At 44.3% G+C, this 25,071-nt stretch overlaps 1 protein-coding gene across 1 annotated transcript in view; it reads right to left on the reverse strand.

Annotated features, from left to right (window-relative positions):
• Positions 1 to 8,361: 8,361 nt before the first annotated feature.
• The window catches only part of PAK5 (p21 (RAC1) activated kinase 5), a 139,336-nt gene continuing 122,626 nt past the window's right edge, over positions 8,362 to 25,071 (reverse strand). The window contains exons 5-8 of the mRNA XM_019516226.1: positions 21,671 to 21,797; positions 16,535 to 16,660; positions 10,476 to 10,610; positions 8,362 to 9,230 (exon numbers count right to left, since the gene is read on the reverse strand). Coding sequence (XP_019371771.1) covers positions 9,075 to 9,230; positions 10,476 to 10,610; positions 16,535 to 16,660; positions 21,671 to 21,797 — 544 coding nt within the window. The 3' untranslated portion in view covers positions 8,362 to 9,074. The remainder of the gene's footprint in view (positions 9,231 to 10,475; positions 10,611 to 16,534; positions 16,661 to 21,670; positions 21,798 to 25,071) is intronic.

A 25,071-nucleotide genomic window follows, 5' to 3' on the forward strand; every position in this document is an offset into this window, starting at 1 on the left:
TACCCTCTGCCAGCTTGTGACCATTATTCCTGGTCACTCCTGGCAGTGCTCGGGGGGAACAGGGACTTCCCCAGTGCCTGCCGATCCCCCCTGACTAGTTTGTAAAGGCCACTAGATCCCCCCTCAGCCTTCTCTTGTGGAGGCTGAACAGGTTCAGGTCCTGTACCCTCTCCTCATAGGGCCTGCCCTGCTGCCCCTTGATCATGCGAGTGGCCCTCCTCTGGACCCTGCTGCCCCTGCATCTAATGATTTGGTGATCTGATCATAGAAGGCCACCAGGTTGGTCTGACAGGACGTGCCTCTAATCAACCGGTGTTGGTTGCCCCCAAGCATGACCTCCCCTGCTGGCCCCTTGTGGATATGTGCCAGAATAATTTTCTCAAACAGCTTGCCTAGGATCGAGGTAAGACTAACTGGCCTATAGTTTCCCGGGTCCTCCTCCTTCCCCTTTTTGAAGATGGGAACCATGTTGGCCCTCTTCCAGTCCTCTGGCACCACTCCAGAGCACCACAAGTGCTCATAAAATCGTGCCAGTGGTCCTGCAATGACCTCAGCCAATTCCTTTAGTACTCTAGGGTGGAGATCGTCTGGACCGGATCATAGTTCATGGATCCTATGTGGTGATGCCTCCTAGCTTGAAGCCTCTTTCATCCCCAATGGGCCCACCACCAGCCTGAGGTGTTGAAACCCTCTTAGACAATGTGTCCAGGGTCACACACCTGTCCAGCTCCTACAAGGAAAAGGCCTTCTTCTTCACCCCTGACCCCCTGAAAGTAGGGTGCCAAATCAAAAGTCCCCTTTCCTGTGCCTCCCCTCCATTGTTTTGTGTTTGTTGAGTTCAGGCCCTGTGGCATTCCCCCAACCCAATCCCTTTCTTCCGCCTTCCCCTTCTAAACTGCCCTTTCCATCCAGGGTCCTTCATCCCTTTCTCAATGCCCCCACCCCCTTCCCCTACCTCTCTCCCTGCCCCTCCTCACCCTGCACTCCACTCTCTCCAAAGTTTGCTGGTTTGTGTTAACTGGGAAAATGGATCAAGTTCTGTGATGGGCAATATTCCAAAAGTGTTCTGTTTTAAACGCATGAAAAGTTTGGCATCTACAACAGTTTAACAAGCTGAGACATGTCTCTGCCTCACGCTGTATTTCCCCACATACTGCTGTGTGTCCCTGGGGATGTGGTTTGGAGAGGGAGAGGGGAAGGGGAATGGTTCCCAGGCAGCCTGGGTGGTAGACAGCATTGCCTGAGATGCAGGGCCAGGGGAATCCAGGGTGGGAGACTCAAGGCCCAATGCTAGAGCAGGGGTACGCAAAACCTTCCGGCCCTACTTGAGCTTGGAGGCAGTCAGCCAGGACTTTGAGGATCAAGACACCCTGCCTCTGTGTGGGGCTGGAGCCCCCAAACATCAGCAGAGGTCTTGCTTGCACAATGTGTGTTCTTGCTGCAAGGCCCAGTCTGTGCACTGTGCCTCCTCAGCCCAGGCTTTGCAGAAAATCTCCTCCCTGGTCTTGCAGATGTTGTGGGGGATGCATATGGTGATGATGAGTCTCATCACATTCTCCTCATCCACCTTGAAGTGTACACTGACAGCCTGCCAATGCACTTTGAGGGGGCCAAAAATGCACTCCAGCATCATATGGTCCCTGCTCAGGCCATAGCTGAGGTACTCCTTTTGGCAGTCCAGCTGCCCCCATAGGGCTTCATCAGTGAGGGTAGGAGGGGGTAGCGTGAATCCCTGAAAAAGGGTGGGGAGGTCCAATGATATTGATGCAAATGAAATTGGGGAACCCCAGGAGCATATTGTTCTCCATTAGCCTGGGGGCAGGTAGTTGCAGAATATGCAGACATTGTGGGTGCTGTCTGCCCAACAGGTGAAAATGTGGGTGAATTGGTTGATGACACCCTGCAGTGGTTGATGCCATTCTACAGGGTGATGGAGAAGTAGCTTTTACAGTTGAAGAATGCCTAGGCAGCTTGGATTGAGCAGAGGATGGGATGTGGATGCTGTCCATGGGTGCTGTCCCCATGCAGTTGGGGAAGTCCATGAAGTGGAATCTGGTGACCACTTCCTGTGGCTTAATGAGGTGGATGAAATAGTTGGCCAGGACATAGAATCATAGAAACAGAAAATGAGGGTTGGAAGGGACCTCAGGAGGTCCTCTAGTCCAACCCCCTGCTCAAAGCAGGACAAACACCAAGCAGATTATTCCAGCCAAAGCTTTGTCTAGTTGGCTCTTAAAAACCTCCAAGGACAGAGATTTTACCACCTCTGTGGGTAACCTGTCCTAGTGAGAAAATTCTTCCTGATATCTAACCTAAATTACCCTTGCTGCAACTTGAAACCATTGCTCCTTGTTCTGTCATCTGCCACCATTGAAAACAATCTAGCTTCATCCTCTTCTAAACCCAATTCAGGTAGTTGAAGGCTGCTATTAAATCCCGCTGCAGTCTTCTCTTCTCCAGATTAAATAAGCCCAGTTCCCTCAGCCTATCTTCGAAAGTCATGTCCCCCAACCCCCTCAACATTTTTGAAGCTCTCTGCTGGACTCTCTTCAATTTGTCCACATCCTTTCTGTAGTGGGGGGGCCCAAACTTGGACACAGCACAGTACTCCAGATGTGTCCTCATCAATGCTGAATAAAGGGGAATAATTACTTCCCTTGACCTGCTGCCAACATACCTATCAATGCAGCCCAGTATGTTGTTAGCTTTCTTGGCAACAAGGGCACACAGCTGGCTCATATTTGGCTTATTTGCCACTGTAACCCCCAGGTCCTTTTCTGTAGAGCTGCTGCCCAGCCAGTCAGTCCCCAACCTGCACTTGTACATGGGATTGTTCTGTCCTGAGTGCAGGACTTTGCGCTTGTCCTTGTTGAACCTTGTGCAATTCCTTTTGCCCAATCTTTCAATTTGTCTAGGTCACTTTGAATCCTAGCCCTACCCTCCAGCTTATCTACCACTCCCCCTAGCTTGGTGTCATCTGCAAACTTGCTGAGCATGCAGTCTATGCCGTCTTCCAGGTTGTTTACGGAGACATGGAACAAAACTGGCCCCAGGACCGACCCCTGGAGCCCTCCACTTGATACTGGCTGTCAATTAGACATTGACCCATTGATTACTACTCTCTGACCCCGATGCTCCAGCCAGCTTTCTATCCACCTTACAGTTCATTCATCCAGCCCATCCAGCAGGACGCCATGGTGGGGCATGGGCAGGCAGGGACATGGAGTCATTTGCAAGTCACATTGAGGGGTGCTCATGCTCCCCTTGGGGCTCTTCTTGAAACCTAGGGCTGGGTGTGGGGAAGGGTCCATGGTGACATGGTATGGAGTTGGGAGCATGGTGGCCCATGCCCAGGAACAAACCAGAGGTGGCTTATCCGTTCAGCCCTGCTTGGGTGGCTTTGGCAGTTGGTAGAGCTTGCAGGGCACACTGGAAGATGTGTAAGAGTCTCCTATATGCTGGACTCAGGGAGTGCAAGCAGATTCCAAGTCCCCTCATTGAATGGCAGATGTCTGTTTGGTTTGAATGCTAATGTATAGCTTTTAAAGTAAAGTGTGATAGAGCACTTTTAGCATGGGCTTTTTGAACATCTGTACCTGTCTAGTTGGCCACCAGTATCAAGTGGAGTGCCCCAGGAGTTGGTCCAGGGGCTGGTTTTGTTCAATATCTTCACCAATAATCTGGAAGATAGGATGGAGTGCATCCTCAGCAAGTTTGCAACAACTCACCAAAACTTCCTATGGGGTTGTGGGCAGAAAAGGAACTGTGTCTGGGAGCAGGAGGGGCTGGTGAGGCTGGGATCACAGGGTGGGGTCACAGGGTGGTGACAGCTTGGGGCCAGGCCCCACCCCCTGCATGATCCTGCCCTCTGGGAAGGTGTGGGTTGTGTGTGGGGAGGGGTGTGTGGGGGTGTGTGTGCATGTGTATGTGCGTGGGGGGGCTGTCTGGGTGCTAGAGGGTGAGGGGACAGATGGGGGGCAGGGGGAACATCAAACAGAGCTCACCCAAGTGGTGTGGTCTGTGGCTGGCCCCATAGTGCTCTCTCGCATAGAAGTTTATATGCCTGGGTGGTTCATGTCTCCCATGCCCAAGTGCTGGCGGGCCGCCCCGATACACCGTGGTGATGGTGCCTGGGGTTGCCAAATTCCCCGCCAGCCCACCCGGCGTGGCGCACATTGTATAAGCCGCCAACCGCCAAGAAGACTGGCAACCTGCAGTGGGGGTTCCTGCATGGCATCCTAGCCGCAGGCACATTTGTGTCCTACTTTGACCCAGCCACCTTGACAGCCTGGCCCTTCTGCTCGGGGGGTGTTGAGGAGACCCTTTTTCATGCCTTTCTTGACTGTCCCTGCCTGCAGCCACTCTTTGTCACCCTCAGGTGACAAAGGCGCTGGGCAGGAGCTTTTCGGAGACCACCTACATGTGCTCCTACCCATATCGGGTGGCTGAGAAGGGCCCCATCTGCCTGGCCAACCTCTTACTGGGTCAGGCCAAGTTGGCTGTCCTCAAGAGCTGCCGGGACCGGCTCAGATGATGTCTTGTGGCTTTTCGGCCTCCTCATGCAGGCGTGCCTCTTACTGGAGTTTGAGCATGCTGTGCTCCGGCAGGCGGTGCCTGTCTTTGAGACATGCTGGGCCCTTGAGGGAGTACTGTGCCATGTGGTGGACGGCTGTCTCAAATATGCACTCTGATGTCATGACCGGTCTGGGCGACCGGGCTGGCTTGGTGTCAGACTACGACTTCCAGCTCGTGCCACGTCCAGGGCCTTCTCCAGGCTGCTTTTTTGCTTTCTTTTTGTGTGGGGAGTTTGAAGGTTTTTGTTATGTGTATGATTGGATGGAGCAGGGTACAAATTGTTTATTTATAGTTATGACTGTGTGGCCGGCACTCTGACCACATAACTAGCATGTAAGTCTTGACGTGGCATGTAGTGAGGGTGTCTGTCATGGTGTGATGTGTTGAATGCAATGATATGGTATTCTTGGTTTGATAGTAATTTGGGTTTTTTTTGCTTTGTAAGCGGCCACCCTTTTTGTATCCCTGAACCCCTGAATAAAGTAGTTAAAAGTCCTTCCTTTCTTCCGCTTTGGATGCACTGGACCAGGCTCACTAGGAGCTGTGTGGGGTGATCCTGAGCCTAAGACTCCCCGGCTTCCTATCTCTTTTCTTTTCTGACTCCCACCTCTCTAAAGGTCTCTAGCCTCTGTTTATCTTGCTTTCTGACTCTTTTCTTGCTTTTTTGTAGCTTTTTCCCCCCCCTTTTCTCTCCTCTTTCTCCCATCCCCCCCTGTACTTCCGGTTTCTTTGTCTTTACAGCCTTTTTTCTTACTGTCTCTTTTTCTTTCTTTCCCTCTATCTTTTCTGTTTGCTTGTAGCGGGGAGTTATCTTTTCCATTAGCTTGCCTTCCAAGGGGTGTTCTTAATTACCCCTTCTTCCCCCACCCCTTTGTTTTCTATTTTTTTTCGCTGTTTCAATCCCCAGCTGCTTTTTTTCCTCCACCCCTTTTCCCCCTCCCATTTAGAGTTTTGTGGCTGCTTTCCCAGACACTTATCTTTTTAGTTAGTATAAACCCCCCACCCTCGTGCTGCTCCCTTGCAGCATGGAGAACACCTGAATGTGTGGTATATGGTGCTGCAGACAGGTCAGTGCCACATACCACATGGCTGCACTCATATGGACATGGCCAATGAGTCCAAGGTCTCTTTCCTGAGTCATAACAGCTAGTTTAGAACGCTAATTCTTGCCTTTTAGTGCCATGTTTAGCTCATGAGTACTTAAACACAGTCTTTCAATAGCAATGTGGCACTAAGTGGTTTTAATTGCAATAAAATTGCCTCCCTATGAAGGTGCAAACTACTAAGCTCTACTTAAGTAAATGGTCAAACTTCCATGAATGTGAACCAGGCTGGGATTTTACCCACTGTGAAATGGATCCAATATGTGGCTCAGTCAAGTCAACATCTGCTGTGTAGATCCTGAACATAAGCCCTTTGAGGGGTCTGGCTTTCTTAATATGTTAGCACAGCATAAGCATCAAAATGCAGGGCGAACTTTCTCACTAAACCCAACAGTTCATATGATTCCCTCCTTGTGGCTGCTAGGCCTGACTTTAGATTCATCATTCTAGGTTTCCCCTCTTCCCTCTCTTACATCCAGGTTTGAGTTTATGTCCTTCATCTGCCCCAGTGAGTCAGCAGGGCTGAGTAAGTTTTCCTTGAAGCTAATAGGTTGGAACCAGAGAAGAGCCTACTCACATTTACAGGCTCTCTAAAAACCATTCAGAGATGAATAACTATCAACATATGTGATAAGTCAGTAAATGCAATCCATTATGTTCTCAATAAAACTAATGCTGAGATTTACTTACTTTGGAATTATGGTTTTTCTTGTAATCTCATCCCTTCAGAATGATGTCCTCAGAACTACAGAGTGAAACAGGCTACACATATCTCCATTTTAACCCACCATCATTGTCTTCCTTTCATTGGTTGCTACCAATATTAGTCTCAATTGAAAGAAAATGACAGGACCAATTATATATTTTTATGACAACACCTATTTATACTGACAATGTTCATAAATTGCTTGCAGGACAAGTCAATGGAACTTAAAAGGAAACTTTCTCTCTTGCAAAAGTGCTGCTTAGCTGGTTGGAATTTGGAAAACATAAAATAGGCAGGACAAAAACCACAAGGAGAATGCAAACATTTATCTTTTATTTGCATGTGCATTTTTTTCACCAGTAGCTGGTGCTCACAAAATCTTTTAAGCTGACAATAACCTTTAGTAAACTCAATGAATACTGTTTAAAAATATCTAGTGATAAGAAAATTACAGAAAAATCTTCCACTTGCACAGTTTAAAATGTGCAGAATCTAAAAATCATTATTTTTATTCAAAGATGATTAAAAGATTGATTTTTGTCTTTAGTATAATTTTTTTTCCTGGTCTGTTACTGCCTCTATTGATGCAGCCTTTTTCCTGAGTTGCCCAGACTACAGAATATAAGCATTTAATATGCTCTGAGTCAAATTCAGGCAAATAGAAAGGGGAAAGATACAATGGAGGCACAGTTGTAATCTTCAAATGCCATAATTTCTAAGAAATGCCAGGATCAAGCTAGCACTGTTTCCCTAATCAAGAAGGGCTGCTATAGGCTACAAGTTGCTGTGGGAGACACATTTGCTGTGGTCTGCTTTCCTCAGATCTACCAATCTATGCAAAGCCAGGTCACTTTTTACATCAGTAAAGACAGGACACAGCAAAGATTGAAGCCCTCACAAATCCAAATCTTTGAGGTACTGAATGTCTTGGGTCCTATCAGCTCTGAAAAGTATTTATGGCACTGGGAACATCATGAGATAGGGTTTATTTTGTAAAGTTAAACGAGACAAATTTAGTGGTAAGCTGAAAAAGAAACAGGATATAAGACATTTAGATTTAAGAGGATTTACATAATGTTTGACATTCTTGTCTAGTTTTGTTTCTAATTTGCACTTTTTATACGACATGAAATAAGGGGCTTTTAAATTATTGGCAAATCTGTCTGGGAAGGAAACTCAGAGAAATCAGACCAGCAGCATGCCAATGTTGTCTGTTTTTTTTTTATATTTTACTACAAGAAACATTGAACAACTTATTCACTACAAAATTCCATTGTAAGAAATAAACTAATTAGAGTGTTTTCATGAAACTGGATTTATGTTTCATAATCATATTGTAAAATGAGGTCAGTAGGAAAAAAATTGGAAAAGACATGGCTTTTGTATTATACATAATTAATATGAACTAATTAATAAATAAAATTAATTTATCATTGAAATAATTATGAAGCATTTCTAAAAATTTTAAAGGCGAATCTATTTAGGCCTACAGTTAACATGCAAGTTCATCTAACAAGCAACACAAAAAATTATCATAGTAGTCAACTGTTGTATTAACATTCAAAAAGGTTTAGACAGCAGCACACCTTTTTCTATATGGCAAACACATCATAACATTATTACAACAGTCTGGTTGAAATTTGGAAAATACCCGCTTGGTAATGAGACCTCGGCAATCAATTTGCAATACATGATATAAATAATGAAGATTATTTTGCAACAATGAGGTCAGTACAGACTAAAAGAAAGGGGCTACCCTATTGCTGGTAGATGACCCCATTTCACAAACCCTTTCTTGAACAAATGGACATGTGCTACCATACACAGTTCTGAAAACAATGAACTGTAACAAAACTATAGTTTAAAACATTCAACATAAATACTTATTTCCATTGTGTGACTGTAATTATCTCATCAGATCTAGTGATTCTAGGAGCTTGTTTGATGGGAAAAACATTACTGTGTTAGTACTGTTAGCACCCATCTCTGCCTCTGCTGTTTACACTCCTTTAAAAGTAATAAGTGTATTTGGCTGAAGCTGATGGAAAATTTGCTTGCATTCTAAGCTCCTAATTTTTTTTTCTCTTTTCAAAAGGGATAAAAAAGTAGGAAAGGTCTTGTTCAAACTTTTTCTAAGTTACATATTACTTCAACAAGCACAATGGTTACATGACATCAAAGTACTGTAAATTATCAAAAAGTACTGTACAGAAAATTACAAATTCATTTCAAAATACATTACACTGCTATGATTGAGCTAAAAAGTGCTTTTTGCCAGAAAAGTGATCTTCCAAAATAGAAGTGCCATAACATTAGCTTTTTTTCTTCAATAAAATCTTGGTGTTTCATCCTGGTTGTGCTATATTCTATTATTTTTTCTTATCAACCATGTTTATAATTGGGTCCTTCTGCTTTGATGGCTGAAAGACAAAGTGAACTGTCTATGAGAGATCTGCTCCACACAATAGTGCTAGAAGCCAGCTGATTCAATGGCAAAGAACTGTAGAAAGTCCTTCATAACTCTGGAGAGCGCCTCATTACTTTGTACACCGAGTTATTTCCAGAATGCTTTTGATGGTCATACATTTCCATTCTGTTGCCCTTCCCCATGGTTTCCACATAATCTCTGGGTTCCTTCACAAGTCTTTATCCATCCTCTGTACAGCCCTCCACCTGAAGGTTCATTCAACTCAGCGGTGCCTGTATTGTCTCATGAGTGGCACGATACAGGAAGGAGGGCCTGCCAATTTCAAAAATGGATGCCTTAGTAGTTCTTGTGCTGTTGCTCTCTGTGAGGGCTCCCTCACCAACATCAAGTCTAAGAACCCTCGAAGGACTGAGGATACCTGCAACATCACATTGATATTATGAAAAGTAGAAAAGAAGACAACTTAAAATGATACAGTGGTTTTTTTCTCCAACTTATTTTGCTGAAAGACAAGTAAAATATATTTTAACTTCATGTAAAATTATTACAGGAATTACAGTTCATACCTACATAGAAATTAAAGGGCATTTATCTTTTATATATTAGTAGATTAAAAGTATTGACACCTAAGTGTGGACACAGACCAGAAAACAGGGCACTTAACATATCTTGGTATAGTGTCAGTTAGCAGAGTAGTACTTTTATTGTCACTGGGAGCATCTATATGAGACATTTACTGCACAGTTGACTAATTAACTGTGCATTAAAATCTTGCTGTCTACATATGCACCCCTATTATGGCACACAAAACAAACTCCACAGCAGGGTAGTATTTGTAAATACGTACAAGTACTACCTTGCTGCAGAATTTTTTCATGGACAGCAGCGCACATATACATGCTGCCCTGGCTGGCTGGGGCACAGGGTGTTTCAGTTCAGGGCTTGCTGGCAGACAGCCCCCACACTAAAACACCCTCATGCCCCAGCCAGTCACACCACAGCACATGGAGCCCAGTTGGAGCAGCCTGGGCTGGCAGGGGACCCAGAAAGTCAGCCTGCCATCCCAGGGCTGCTCCAACCAGGCTCCACATGCTGTGGAGCAGCTGGTTGGGCCAAGAGGGTGCTTTAGTGTGGGGGCTGCCTGCTGGCAGGCCCACACTGAAGCACACTTGTGCTTCAGCGGGTCCCCTGCCAACCTGGGCTGCTGTGACTGGACTCCATATCCTGTGCATGAATAAACCCTGGACCAATACGTTGCACAGCTTTTTACTCCCAGGCACATGTTCAAATGGCACACATGGGAGCAAAAAACTCCACAGCTTTTATTTGTGCTAATTAGTCGCATGCACAGATGTGCTCACTGAGAAATCGATTCTGACTTTGAGTCCATCCAAACAAACAGAATGGGAGGTGATTTGGCTTTTCAGTTTGTATATGTAGAGGTACATCGAAGTTACTGCATCCCTGCGTAGGGTAAAAATGAGTAGTAATATATTGTTGGGATAGACAAAAGCATAGCACTTTACGTGGCTTATGTATACATATGGCTCAAGGACAAGACAAAGGCCACAATCAGGCCATTAGCTTATATCACCACCATCAACTCATGGACTCAGTTCATTTTGAAGTACACAGGGCGTCATGGAAAGATGAGCATTCTAACCTTATGTATGTCCTTCACCCGTGGAGGTAAGTTATCTCGGATTCTGCGCATTGCTTGGAGCGGTGGTTCATTGAAGTATGGTGGTTCTCCATCTATCATTTCTATGACCATGATACCAAGTGACCAGATATCCACCTGTAATACACAAAGAGCTACTGAACAGTGCAACCCACGTAAAAAACAACTATTACAAGATGAGCATTTGAAACATGTTTAAACATGGGTATTTCGTTAAGCAGCACCCTGAGTTGATTTCAGTGGGTACTTCTGCTTAAAGCCTGATGGTACAATATGATCCACTGAGACAACTATTAACTTTTTACCAGTTGATAATAGATTTTGCTCCTAAGAAAACAGGGTGTTCTCAAAACATATTTTAGCAATGAATTACAGACCAGGTCTTTAGCTGGTATAAATCAACAGAATTCTACTGGAGCCAGTCAGTTTGGGTTAGATTTTTGTAGGGGTCACTGGCTTTAGCAAAGCTCCACCGATTCACATCAGCAGAAGAACTGACCTACTGACACATAGAAATCTCTATGCTGCCAAGACTAGGGAAGAGCATGACATACTGTAGGTACCCCAAAACCAGTTTTTGTAACCCTGTTCTGCACCCTGCCAAATAGTAATGGACTTGACTCTCAGTGACATTAATGTCTCTTTATGCATTAACACAGAAGTGCTTTTGGGTCATCAGATATTTTCAAACAATCACTTTGTAGAATTCAGTGGTGCTAAACCTTCTGGCCCTGCAGGTCAGATGAGTGGTCTGCAGGCCAGATCCCATGTGCAGTGTCAGTCTAGGAGCCTGATCCAGTGCAGGGTCAATACACAGGATCAGTCCAGCTAAATCTGGCATTGTGCACCAGCCTGGCCCCACACAGTGGATCTGGCTGTGGAGTGAACCTGAAAGCCAGGCCCACTACACACCAGTATGATCTACCATGCAGGGGCATGTCATCGGGCCTTTCAGTAGATCTGGATATCTGGCAGCGGGGGAGTGGCAATTCACATTGCCACTATTCCTTTGCTGCTAAATTTCCAGACCAGTAGAGAGACCAATGGGCTGGATCTGGCCAGTGGGCTACAGATTAAGCACCACTGACATAAACCATTTGGTAAATTGACAAAACCCATCTTATGCAACCTTAAGCTTTTTGTCCCTACAATTCCTACTGGAAGATGCACCAAATGTTCATTTGCTTATCAGCTATAAACCTTCTAATTTCTTGACTAAATATATCGATGGTCAGTTTATACCCATTTGTTGGGGGCCAACACTGTCTTTTTGCTTAAATGGGTGTGGATTGTAGCCATGTTGGTCTAAGGACATAGGCAGACAAAGTTCTTTGGGTAAATCTGATATCTTTTATTAGACCAACTCAAATAGTTGGAAAAATTATTCTTAGCAAGCTTTCAGGTTTAAATATCTTTCGTTAGGCTGAGGAAGCATCTGCAGTTGGTGTGTGCTCTTTCTGGATGGAATGAATAGTCATTCCAACCAGGAAGAGCACACACCAACTGCAGATGCTTCCTCAGCCTGACGAAGGGTCTTTAAACCCGAAAGCTTGCTAAGAATTTTTCCAACTATATGAGTAGGTCTAATAAAAGATCTCAGATTTACCCAGAGAACCTTGTCTGCCTTTTGCTTAAATAGCATTTTTCCCTTGGGAGTGGTCACCTTCTAATATACACTGTGGCCAGGTAAAAGGACCAGGAAGAGGAGTCAATGTCAGGTGTGTCCATTTTTAGATCCTGCCTTTAGGGCATAAAGAGACTTTAGTGTAAAAGAGACTAAGGCCTAATATCATTTGCATCCTGTTTGACTTAAAGGTACATGTATTAGGCCAAAGTCAGCTTTCACTGGCAAGATATTAAATCAGAGTACCAGAGATGACAATGGAGTCCTACTGGTTTTAAAATGCTCTAACTTAAAACAGAGTTTGTCCCCTGCGTGAGACATGAAGATACAGTCTGTTCCTTACAACTTTACTGCGTGACTCTTTCCCTTGTTTATATGCACCATATATCTGTTCTCCACAGATTGTACCATTGGTAATGCAAAATAGAGAAGATAAATCCTATTGCCATGTGGCGTAGAAAAGGGGGAGCAGAAGTCACTTCTTTGGCTGGGAAACTGTGAGTCACTATCATTACAAAGAGAAAGGGGATTACTTTTTCATAAATACAGAGTAATCTCCATTTTTGAAATGCTGTGACTCAATCCTTAATAAAAAATGGGTTGTAACATTCCCTGGAACCCATGTGTACTCACAGTCAGCTCCCTCTTGCTCATCTGAAAGTCTCCAATGAAACGTGTCAATGGGCTATTATGCTGACAGTTTGGCAGTGCTCAAAATAGCTCCATGACACACAGCAATTTTTACTGCTACTCATTTTCATGAGCTGATCATGTTTTCAGTTAAAATACTGCCTCTTTGAGAGCAAATGTAATCTGTGCCTTTATGGTGTTTAACACGACAAAACTATTTTCTTTCATCCACAATGACAGTCACAATTTAAGGTTCAGCAGAAATCTTCTGAACTGCTCAATATTTCTGTTGAGGAAAATAATGCACAGATTATTTTCCTACATACCACTAATCAACAAGAATATTTGGAGGTACTCTGGCTTTTACCACAGGCAACTGGTGGGGGGGCATGGCGATGGTAGGTGCCCCCCCCGAGATTGTTCCCCACCTCAGCACTGCTCAGGACGGGGCAGATTTTTTGCTGTGGGGGCCAGTGCTGTGTTGGAGGCTGGGGGGGCACTAAGCCACGGCAAAGAAGTATAGGAGTGGATATAGATCTTTTGGCCCACCCCTGGGCCCACCCACAAATTGTGCCTCCCCAGACTCAGGAGGCACCAGTCACCCCTGGCTTTTAGGTTTGTGCTAGATTCTAAATGGGAGGTGGAAGAGAGAGGAGATGGAGCAGGGGACACTCACTCATGATCAGATGGAAGATTTTATTTTGTCACCTTTTTAGGTGCTCTCAGTGTGAACACCTAACTGCACAAACAAACCATAAGAAAAATTCCTGTTGGTCAGACTGCAGCCATAAGACAAAGAACTGTCAGTTTCTTTCAAATAAACCCACAGATAAACTATAGGTGTATAAGCTTAGGATCTGTAGGAATTTCTCTACATTCCTTTTTTTTTTGGTTGAAACATATATTTTCAAAGTTGATGCCTGCAGATCAGACCAAAGGTTAGATCACAGCTGCTTATGTGGTCTGTCTCTGCGACTCCAGTGGTCCAATGGGACTAGCTTCTTGGGATTTCTGCAGGGCTTCTACCTGTGTGAGTCTCCTTCCTCATATCATCTGAGCTCAGTGTGCAACAGTACTCGTTAATGGTACATGAATGAATGTTTTTTACCAGTTGTTATCCCTTGGTTGTTATTCATGTTAATTTGGGACAGTACTCAGTAGGGCTGTGCGAAATGGTGATGTTTCATTTCACTTTCGGATTCGGCCGTTTTGGAGGACAGTGATTCGCTTTGGTGTCTCGGATCACTATTCCATTTCAATTTGGCCGAATCTGTTTCAGAGTTTTGACACTGTTTCAGAGATTCAGATCAGCCAGGGAAAGGCAGGCACAGCCAGGTGGCTGCAGGTTGTCCCATGGCTCCTCCAGCTGTGCTTGTTTCTGCCCCAGTGGGGGGAGCCGCAGGAGAAGCCCCCATGGCTGCTGTTCCTGGCCCCATCCCCTGCCCGGCCCCAGCCTCTTGGCACGTAAAAAAAAAAAAAAAAGCCCTGCACTCTCTGGCTGCAGCAGCAGGGATCAGAGCATCTGAGGTGTCATGGCAGAGCCCCCCTGTGCCGCACAGGGCAGTGGGAGGCAGTGGGGATTGCCCCCCACTGCTTGGCACCTGTGTGGCAGCAGTTGCATTGCGCGGGTGTAGTACGACTCAGCAGGGAGCCATGCACTGTCTGGGAGCAGGGGAAGCTCCAGCTGTCAGTCGGAGCTTGGCAGTGCTCAGCCCCAGAGGCCCTAGCTCCCAGACAGTGCACGGCGCCTTGCTGAGCCACACTGCACCCGTGCCATGGGGCAGCTGCCTTGCAGGTGCCAAGTGGAGGGGGGGAATTTCTGCTGCCCCCCACTGCCCTGTGTTGTGCAGGGGGGCTCTGCCACAAGACCTCAGAGGCCCTGATTGCCGCTGCTGCAGCCGGTGAGCTTTTTTTTTTTTTTAAAGAGCTGGGGGGCAGGGGCTGGTCAGAAGTTGGGGCCAGGCAGGGCAGCCATGGGGGCTTCTGCTGCAGCTCCTCTGGCTGTGCCTGCCTCTGCCCCGGTGGGGGGAGCTGTGGGAGAAGCCCCCATGGCTGCCCTGCCCAGCCCCATCCCCTGCCTGGCCCTAGCCTCTCGGCATTTTAAAAAGAAAGCTGGGAGGCTGTGCTGGACTATTCCTGGGGAACGCCTCCGAAACATTCCTGAAATGTTTTGGATGGTTTTGTTTAGTTTTGGAGATGTTTCTGAGCCTTCCATTTCATTTTGGATCCGGTGTTTCAGGTGCCGAAATGGGCTGAAACACCTCTGAAATGAAACGGTTGCTGAAACTTTGCATAGCCCTAGTACTCAGAACCAAACTTCTTCATCAGTCTTCCCTAGGGCCTTATCTATAGCCAACTAAGTCTTCTTCAGTATTACTTAGAATATATTCCTGGTCTGAAATTGAAGTACATTCAAAACAAGCCTACCATACATTTCATTTTGCAGTTTTCTGATTCTTGATGGTCAGCTGGAGAGTTAGGAATCAAGGCCAATTGTAATGTTGATAACCTCATCTAAAGCATCTAAAGCCTGGTGTAACTGGGTCTTAGAGGAAAAAGTCATCAGATTCTACACAAAAAGTTTGAAGGATCAGCACATCCCCTGTCTGCGTAGGTAAGGAAATCCCTGCTTGTTAATACAGAACAAGAAGCTGGCTGTAACCCTAGAGAGAGGAGTAAAGCCCTATTAGTTTATATCTTAAATAGAATATGAGGCACGATGCAATTATTTGCCATATGGATGCTTGGGGATTTCTAGCTTCCAACCTTGGCATAGCTCTTTACAATAGAGCAGAGCTAGGCCAATATTTAGCACTCTTTTCAACTTTCTAGCTTGTTTTCATGCTTATATCTGGGGCTCCTTAGAGTCACTATCACTACTAAAAATCAGAAGACTCTAAATGCCCAGTTATGCATTTGCACTGGCAAATACTTGATATATGTGTGAAATAGGGGCAACAATGTGTAAACAGTGGGTGAGTTATTAGGTTTGCATTTTTATGCACGTGACTGCCAGATCAAGTTTGCAAATCACAGAGATAATGTAAAGAGTATTAGACTATGTTAATTAACAAATAAATTATGTAAACTGACTTTTACCATGACACTAGTTAAAAAAATACACCTGGAGCATGCATTGTATAGCATTCCAAGTACAGAATGTAGAATCGTAGAAAGTAGGGCTGGAAGGGACCTTCACAGGTTATCTAGGCCAACCCTCTGTCTGAGGCAGGATCATCCCTATCCACACCATCCTATACAAATCCATTATCTAACCTCTTAGTAAAACTACCTGTTTTATCAAACTCCCAGGATTGCTGTTTAATAACAAGTCATTATATAATGCTGTTGCTTTGAGGTATACCTATCAGTTGCTGCTGCTTTACTGCAGATGTAGTATATACAAGTCAGCTACATTTTTACCACATAAATATACTTAAAACTATAGGTACATTCTCAGTGATCACTTAAAATATTTTCCCATCTTACTTATTTCTAGAGCAGGTGTGGTGAATCCACAAGTGCCACAAGTGGCATGGGCAGCTTGTGTATGTGGCATGTGATAGATCAAGGAGGGGACAGCAGCACAGCAGCAGATAGCAAAGGAAGCAAAAGGCAGAGCATGAGATCAGGTAAGGAGTACTGGGCAGGAAGCAGAAAGCAGAGCTGCAGATTGGGCAGAGGAAGGGGATCAGAGTGGCACCTGGGGAGCATGCAAGGCTAATTTCTGGCATGTCTACCAATGGGTTTCAGACTGCCATTGGGATAATACACTTGTGAAGCTCACCTCTGTTCCATACGGCAGTCTTGATATTACCTCTGGCGCCATCCAGTATGGTGTTCCAACCAGGGATTTCCTTTTTGGGACTTCCTTTGACACTTGGGCACAAAACCCAAAATCTGATAATTTAATCTGAAAATAGAGCAAAAGGAAACCACAAAGGCATGAATGAGCAACCAGTTGGAAGGTCTGAACACCATTGTGTACTTGACAGTACTGAACACTCACAAGCATGTCAAAAAAGGGGGCCTAGCTGGCTACCCACTTCAGAGGCCTGATGTGTTGTATGTAAGTCGGGGTGGGCAAAATACAGCTCACAGAGGGATTTTGTCTGGCCCACGGCAGGTCCCTTGGTCCCACCCAGCCCATGAGCAAGGAACAGCCTGGGCTGTGGTATGTGAGGCTGGTCCTGCTGCTCCCAAGCATGCAGTGGGGCTAGGGCAGTACAGCAACTGGACTCTATTTTCTGGCGGCCCCAGTGTTGGTGGCTCCTTCTGGCTGCTGCTGCTGGACTCAGCCCCTCTGCCTAAGCACCCCAGCCCATCTGCCCCACAACCACCACCACGGGTGGGATCCACATGGGCAGAGCAGCTGAGGTGGGGTTGCGGGCTGTTGGGGAGCAACATCCAGGAGCGAGACAGTGAAGAGGACTGGGGAGACCCCAGGATCTTGGGGCAGTGAGAGTGTGGACAGGGGTGTGCAGGGAGTGGATTGCAGCTCTGCTCTGGCCCCAGCCCTGCACTGTCACTGCCACAAGATCCTGGCCCCAGCCCCAGATGCAGCACCCCACCTACCTGCCTGCACAGCTCTTGGCTGATCTCCATGGAGACTGTGCAATCACAGGGCTGTAACAGCACAAGGCTGGGGCCGGGGTAGAGCCCCAGTTCAATGGGCACGGATGTGCAAGACAGTATCACAGTTCTGCCCCAGCCTTGCCTACCCTGCTCCTGTACACCACTCCCTGCCCCCTGCAGCCCCATCCCACATTTGCTGAGTTGTTGTGCCAGGGGGGTGGGGGTGGGGAGAGGTGTTGACTCAGCTTGCGACAGCTCAGCAAAACTTCCCATGTGGCCCACAGGCCCAAATAATTGCCCACCCCTGATGTAAGAGAACACCCTGGTTTGAACTGATCTGTCCTCAGCATACCCCATTCTCCCTCATCTCTACACTGGAAACTCTAGCTCCTTACCTGGTTGCCTGACTAAAAGCCTTATGTTCTACACTGGCTGGGTCAGATATGAAAAACTGCTTTAAATATGGCTGCAGTTACATTTATTCACTATTTCTCCCACACTCCCACAGACATGTTATATTGTGGCTGCCTGCTGCGACCCCCTGACTAGAGTCAAACCTCCTGCTATGTCCATATTTAGCCACATCCTCAGCCCAATGCATGTGAAATTTCTATGAGGGATTAATTCTCCAAATTTTCACCCTAACTTTTTCACTCTTGGAGCTTTCTATATTGAAGGGTGTGACTTTGCTGCCTTATATTTGACCCAGAAGTAAATGAGCCTTGTATTTATGCCGTGTGTAGCAAAAGCAGTACATTTAAAAAAAAACATTTCTGAAAAATGATGAAGTGATAAAATATACAAGCTTGCACATGTGTGTTCTGCAACATTAAACTCTTGGGTTTATATTGCCTTTGTTTACAAGGAATGCTGTTTTCATGAATATAAAACTGCTTATTCAATACACCTGTTAGTAAGACTGACTCCTTAAAGTTTACATGCATGAATAGTTTGAAGATATTGGTGGTGGAAGACAATTTTTATGGAAGCCATTGTGCATTAAGAGATCATTTATTGCTGTGCATTGTGCAATGCGATAGCACTGCTAGGATGAGCAGTGGAAGGATCTACCTTTGGGATTGTTCAAGATGAAACACTTTGCCTATCATGCTATCAACTCATTCACTATGTCAGCCTGCTGTCTGGGGACAAGGCATGAGCCCAAATAGCTATATAAGGCATTAAAGAGGAAACTAAATAAATTGCTGCATTGTTTAGACCAGCATTTTATTATCAGCATTGATTTGTTTTCTTTTGGCTTCAGTGCAGACATTAGTTTTCATTGAAGGCAGTTTTTTTTAAAATCAGAATTTAGAAATAATTGTTGGTATTTTAAAACAAAGCAAATAATATCCAAGTTCTCCAAGCCAAACATATTTTTCAGTTTACTGCATGAAAAACAGAAGAACTAACGCATATTTTGGAAGCTGAGCCGCTTTCTCTTTTGTAGGTTCATAAGAGGTTCTGCATATCCATTGCTCATCCAAGTACATCAAAGAAGACAATTTTCTAAAAAAAGATAATTGCACAACATATCCACATAGAAATCTGCATTGCAGATAATAAGTACTGGAGTAATGAGTATAATGAGGCATTGTATGCAGAGACTGAAACCCAATCAGATGCTATTTCAGCAGCACTACTCTAGATGTGACTGAACAACTTCCACACACATGGAGTTTTCTTTCCCTGGATGCCTCCTGGTATGTGAAGTCTGTAAGGAGAAGCAAAGCAGAAGAGACAGTCTTTGAATAGAGCACTAGCTTAGGGGTGAAATCCAGGATGTACCAAAGTCAATGGGTGTTTGGACTTTTCGAATCAGGAGATCTATGTTTGATTCCTAGACTTGATTCCTTACACTTCCTAGAATCTTGGCCAAGATACAACAGATACAGATTGTCCTGGTGGGCACCAATATTTAGGATTCTAGGTGCTTTGTCCCATAAGGTGATCCTAGGATCAAGTCCCTAAGTTCTCTATGAAGTCAGTGGCGAGAACTAAGTGCTTCCTACAGGCAAATCGGAGCACTGAGTTCTGAACGGAGGCTCTAAGAGGTAGGCAACATAGGCCTGGGGTATACCTGAACATAATAGGTGCCACCATCCATTTGGGATCCAGAGCACCCACCTAATGCACACCAAAAGCACTAATTTCAATATGAAGTGCAGCATCTGCAGCCATACTTACATGTAAACATAGGTGATACTAATGGTGCCTACTTTACATGCTAATAGAGGGGACTTACACATGTGCCCGGTGCCTGCTTCCACAGCCTTGGCATCACATGTATTCAGCATCCCCATGCTTCAAAATGGTGGCAGAGGTGCTTTAACTAAAGCTTGTTGAATGAGCTTTGCTTAAAGTGCCCCGCTGCCATTTTGAAGTGTGGGATGCTGAATACATGAGACGTTGTGGGTGCTTTAATTAGAGGGGCTCCCAAGAGCCTCTCTACTTAAAGTGCCCCTTCTTTCCCTCATCCTGGAGCACATGTTAAGATGCCCCTAGTGATTATAGCACCTAAACATGGGTTTTAGGTCCTCCTTGGAGCAAGAGGATTTAAACCCACCCATCTCTCCCATTTCTAAGGAGATTGCCTTAACCATCAGGCTAAGGGACAGATACCAGTCTGTTGTAGGTAGACAGAACCACAGGGGCAGAAGCAGAGGAAACAAAAGGTAGCCAAGTAATGAAGGCTTTCCCTCCCCAGTTCTGATGTAGTCTGGGGTAGAGCTTGGGGGGTGGGTTTAGGTACCTAGCTGCATGAATTGGATCACTTCTGAGCAGTCTCAGAAACCTAAGTCGAAGAATGTAGGGACCTTTCAGATTGAAATAAAGGTGTGTGATGAATTTAGTTGCCTCCCCTGGATTTTTTTTTGTACCTGCTATGTCAAAATTCTGCCTAAGTCCCATTCAGAAATCCAATTGACTACTTTAGGTCTGTTATTCATGCATAAAATGGAGATGCCTTTCTTCCTGTCTATTCCTAAACCTGAATATTACATTACATTTAAGTAGGAACTCACTCTTAATATAGACCACCTAGCCCAATGGGGATGCAATCTTGGTGTGAAGCTTCCAGGCACTACTGGGATATAAATAATATATCATAATAAACTAGATACATTGGTCCATCTACAATTTGCAGTACAGGATAAGTTCTTATTTCCATTGCCTGACCAGTGCCCAGAATGTCTTCCATTACAGAGGGATCAATAAATCTTTGTTATTTTATATGCTACAAACCAAATGATCCCCTACCCAAAGGATGGTAAACAAAGCCATAACAGTGATGTGGAGGAGCTGTGAGATGGGGACAGAGAGCTGCAGATAATGTTTGCCTTCCCAATGTTCCCCTTCCCAGAAAACTACATGGCACTGAAAAAAAGTAGGAAGGGGGTAGCTGACCAGGCAGGGAGAGGGACAGGAAACAGCCACCCTGTATTGTACATTTCCTCCTCCACACTGACAATAATACATCTGAAAAATGGTGACTGGTTACTGCCGCCAAGAGTATTATTCATTTCTTTTCTGGGTCTGGTAATCCCTATCACAACCTTTGTCTAGGCTAGAAAAAAAACCCCTTGTTGACAACAGGCACTGGTGCAGCTGAAACAGTGCTACACATGGTTTAATTGCAGTACAGCGTTCAGATCCATTAATCAAGGTTTCTGAAATAGCACACTATGCAGTTTGTGCTTGGCTATACCTTTCCATCACAACCGTGCATCAATTTAATCATCATCCTCATCAGGAGGTGTTTATATATAAAAAAAGACCTCCTGAGGGTTGCTATGATCTGGCTTCCTCAGATATCGAGTTCCAGCTTTGTCTCTCGCATTCACCAGATGCCACATGCTTCCTGGAACTCTATGCATTGTACATAGATATCAAATCATCAAGTAAAGGCCATCATTTTGACTTTGCATGGAAAACCCTTCATTCTTGCATGGAGAACATGTAGGTCCTACAGGTCTACAGCAAGTGGAAGCAGAAATGGCTCTAGCCTTCAACAGCTGTGGATTGAAGCATCATATAGGATTTTAATTAAACTCTTAACATCATTTGGGGGTGGGGGGCAAACTTCTTGGCAGATGTGAGACCATTTAAGCCTGTACCCTCCCTGAGTACCACTGCAATCCCCCACCTGTGCTTTTTGCTCTGTGCTCCTTCTCTGATCTGTCGCATGCCACATGCAGAGGCTCCCCATGCCACTTGTGAAATGCCACTCGTTGCAGGTTGGCCACCCCTGCTTGACATGATGGTTTCACTGTCTGTATTATCACTTTCCCTGTCTGTTATGATCCTCCCAGTCAGAGATGAAGTACAAGGAGAAATGCTAGGCACTCACCCTTCCATCGCTTGTAAGAAGTATGGAGTCACTTTTGATATCACGGTGAATAACGCCTTGATTATGCAGGTAGGACAGCGCTTTCAGTACAGATAAACAAACTGTAGCTATCTGCTCTTCATTCATCCTAAAAATAAGGTGACCAGTGGTGACAGCAAACATCAACTTAAGGCAAGAATAAGACACTGAAGCAACAGATAAAGACAATAGGTTAGATCCTAAGTAGGACATGAGACAGGCCCATCCAAATCATTACATGGAAATTAATAGAGTAATCAAGTCATTCTGAGGAAAAGGGTTCAAATGTTTCTCCCTAGGAACTTCTCATTCTTCTTAGTGCTGTTCAAGACCTGTTGTCCTTGCCAGGTCTTCCCCGTGCCTTTAAGGTGTAGTTCTTATTTAAAAAGAAACTGTGTAAAAGTATCATGCTTTTGCTCGATAGAACTGTGCCCTGTGCACTGTCAAAGTGATATCCCTGGACTTCAGTATAATATATGCTTTTATCTCTGTTTGCAACATGGATAAGAAAGTAATCTGGATTCTATTCTTTCTTGTGCATCTTCAACAGAAGTGTTTACTGAATTCCAGACAGCTTCAGCCGATTGGAACTTGTGGTAAATGCATTTAAGACAAAAAGGTTGCAGAAGTATCACTGAGTGCTTATTGCAGGACATCAAATTAATGGGGTTGCACAAGTGTAATTGAGGGCACAGTCTGACCAACAGAACATTTGTTACTGGTGATAATGTGTGGGTAAGAAATAGTTCGAGTCTCAGATCTCAGGTTGAGTTAGCAGGGCACAGAGTCTTTTACTTGTAAATTGAACTCATGACGAATGTGGAACACCATGAGCCCATTTTGATAGTTCTTTTCCAGGGCATATTTGCACTTTTATTTCTTTAGATAATGGAGTGGGTATCCTTCTGCAAAGGTCAGGTATGAGGAAAAGTTTTGAGAACCAAGTTTTGATTAGTACATGTACAGCATTAATTACACCCAATGAATAGTACAATGTAACGTGTTACAGTTAGTCAATTTCTGACTCTGAAGAGTCATCTACCGTGAGTTCACTAGATGCCAAGAATGATAAATCACTGTGGGAAAGAAATCATGAAAGAAATAAGGAAGGGAAATGATACCTGAATTTCAGAGGAAATTTGTGGATTCATGCCCTATGTGTAATCCTTCAAAACTATTTCCTTTGCTATTATGTATAATACAAAGAAACATTAAAAATGAATTTCAAAAGCACCCCATAAAAGAGATGGTAAGATATAGTTATCTAGTCATCATTTATAAAGAAATAAATACTTCTGGAAAAATAAGTCTGTCGCATCATTATACTGTGGTTCTGGCAATGAAATGGGAGGGAGTTAATGAGCTGTAAGGCATTCTGTCGTGTGCTAAATCACAGCAGCCTTCATTCACTGAACATCCTGTAGCGGTCATTCAATGAGAGATGTGAAAAACAATCCATATTTCAGTTCTGAATTACTACTCACCTTGCCTTCTAGTCGAGCCAGTAAAAGGCACTTATTCTGTCAGGCCAGCCCAAACTTTCTCTACTACATTAACATTAAAAAAGTCCAAGGCGATTTCTGCTTTAACTCTGCTATGCAAATTTTGCAACATTTCAGCAAAATATTTGAAGGAAGGTCATAACATGTTCAAAAAGAAGATTAAGGAATGATTTCGGTGAATAAAAATTATGACAGCTCTTAAGTAGTCTTTAGTGATAGAGGCTTAAGAGGCTCAAAAGTCATAAACAGTTTGTACATTAAGCCCACAAGCTCCTCCAACAGATTGGGGATACTAAACCAAACACATGGGCAGCAATGGAGTGGGCTGACCACTGGGAAAGGTCAGATCTATTTCTACAGCCTTTTATACCAATACCAATTGAGTTCCTTGTTGTGTACAACCTTGACAGAAAAGTGTGGGTCAAGCTGAACAGACTGAGATCTGGATATGGACACTTCAAAACAACACTTCACAATATGAACATTTTGGACAACCTCCTGTGTGAATGTGGTATCCAACAAACAGCTCCAATCTTTACAAATGGCCAGACAGGGTCGATAGAATCCGTGTATTGAGCGGTACTACCAGACAGTGGCTCATGGATTTGGAAGTTGATATCTGATGCCATATGGAAGAGAGAGAGAGTGAGCATCTCTTTGCCATTAAACTCTTTGTCTAAAATATCTGACATAGTGATTATGGTGTGTTGGGTCACGCTAGTTAACAAATAACTTACAATGCTGTGATTTATTTTTGCTTATCAGTTAAGACAGGACTTAAAAACTGAGGGTGTATTTTGCAACTTCTGTTTTAACTGTGAGCTGATCTTGTCAATAAATTGCCAGATGACAAACTTCCATGTATGAATGGGTGTTCTTGAGAAAGTGGGAGTCTTTTCTTCTTGTTTAGATAAATTTTTCACACACAGATGTGTTAGATGATGACTTTTGATTCAAGAAGAAAGTATTTTTCCTGGTTAAATGAAGAATATACCTTCCCTGCCTACTTTTCTGAGTAGATGCTGGGATAAAAATGGGTGGCAAAGAGGGAAAAAGCATATGACGTAAATCTACTCAGAAGGGAAGTTGGAAGACAGGGTGAGACCTATGTGCATCCAGTTTATTTACTGATTAAACTGCATCTATTCTTACTAAAATTATCATATAACCCCTAGTGTGTCCATATATACTGATATAAAGATGCTTACACTAGTATATTTTAGGTTTAACCTTGTTTGGCCAGCAAAGTTATGTTGACTGTCAGTATGAAAGAAAAGCATAATTCAAACTAGCACATCAAAGTACCTGGTGTAGGTTATTTTACTCAAAGAACTAGTTAAACCTACATCAGAAAAAAGCTCTTTTACTGAAAGAAAGTGCCTCTCAGTCAAGGGGTTGGGCAGCTGTACCAGCAGACTCTTTCAAATGCATTTATTTCCCCTCCTGAATGGAAGAGGCTGTACCAAGATAAGTGCATTTATATTAATACAACTATTTCCATGCAAGAAAACATTGTAGTCCTTTAAGTATACTGGTGCAGCTAAATGACTGCAACTTTTGTTTATAGCTAAGGCCCTGCCTTGCTGTGGCTGGAGAAGGAATTTCCAACAGTGAGAAACTATGATTTCATCTGTTTCATTTTCTTTTGGCAGTTAAATGATAACATTCAGGGTTTGCTACCACATTATCAGTTTCAGGGGGTGAAGAACACAACGGAAACATGCTCTGATCCAGTTGGCCAATTCCTATGAGCCACTCTGTATTAGAGCTGAATTAGCAGAGGTAGGCGATATAGGTTAAAGAACAAAACACGGTTGTTCCAACACAGGTGCATTGTGGGTTAAGAGGTTCAGGGAGCAATTTCCTTCCCAGTTTGCTCAA

The sequence above is a fragment of the Gavialis gangeticus genome, unplaced genomic scaffold, assembly GCF_001723915.1.
Source record: "Gavialis gangeticus isolate Ggan-Ray unplaced genomic scaffold, GavGan_comp1, whole genome shotgun sequence".
Lineage (NCBI taxonomy): Eukaryota > Metazoa > Chordata > Crocodylia > Gavialidae > Gavialis > Gavialis gangeticus.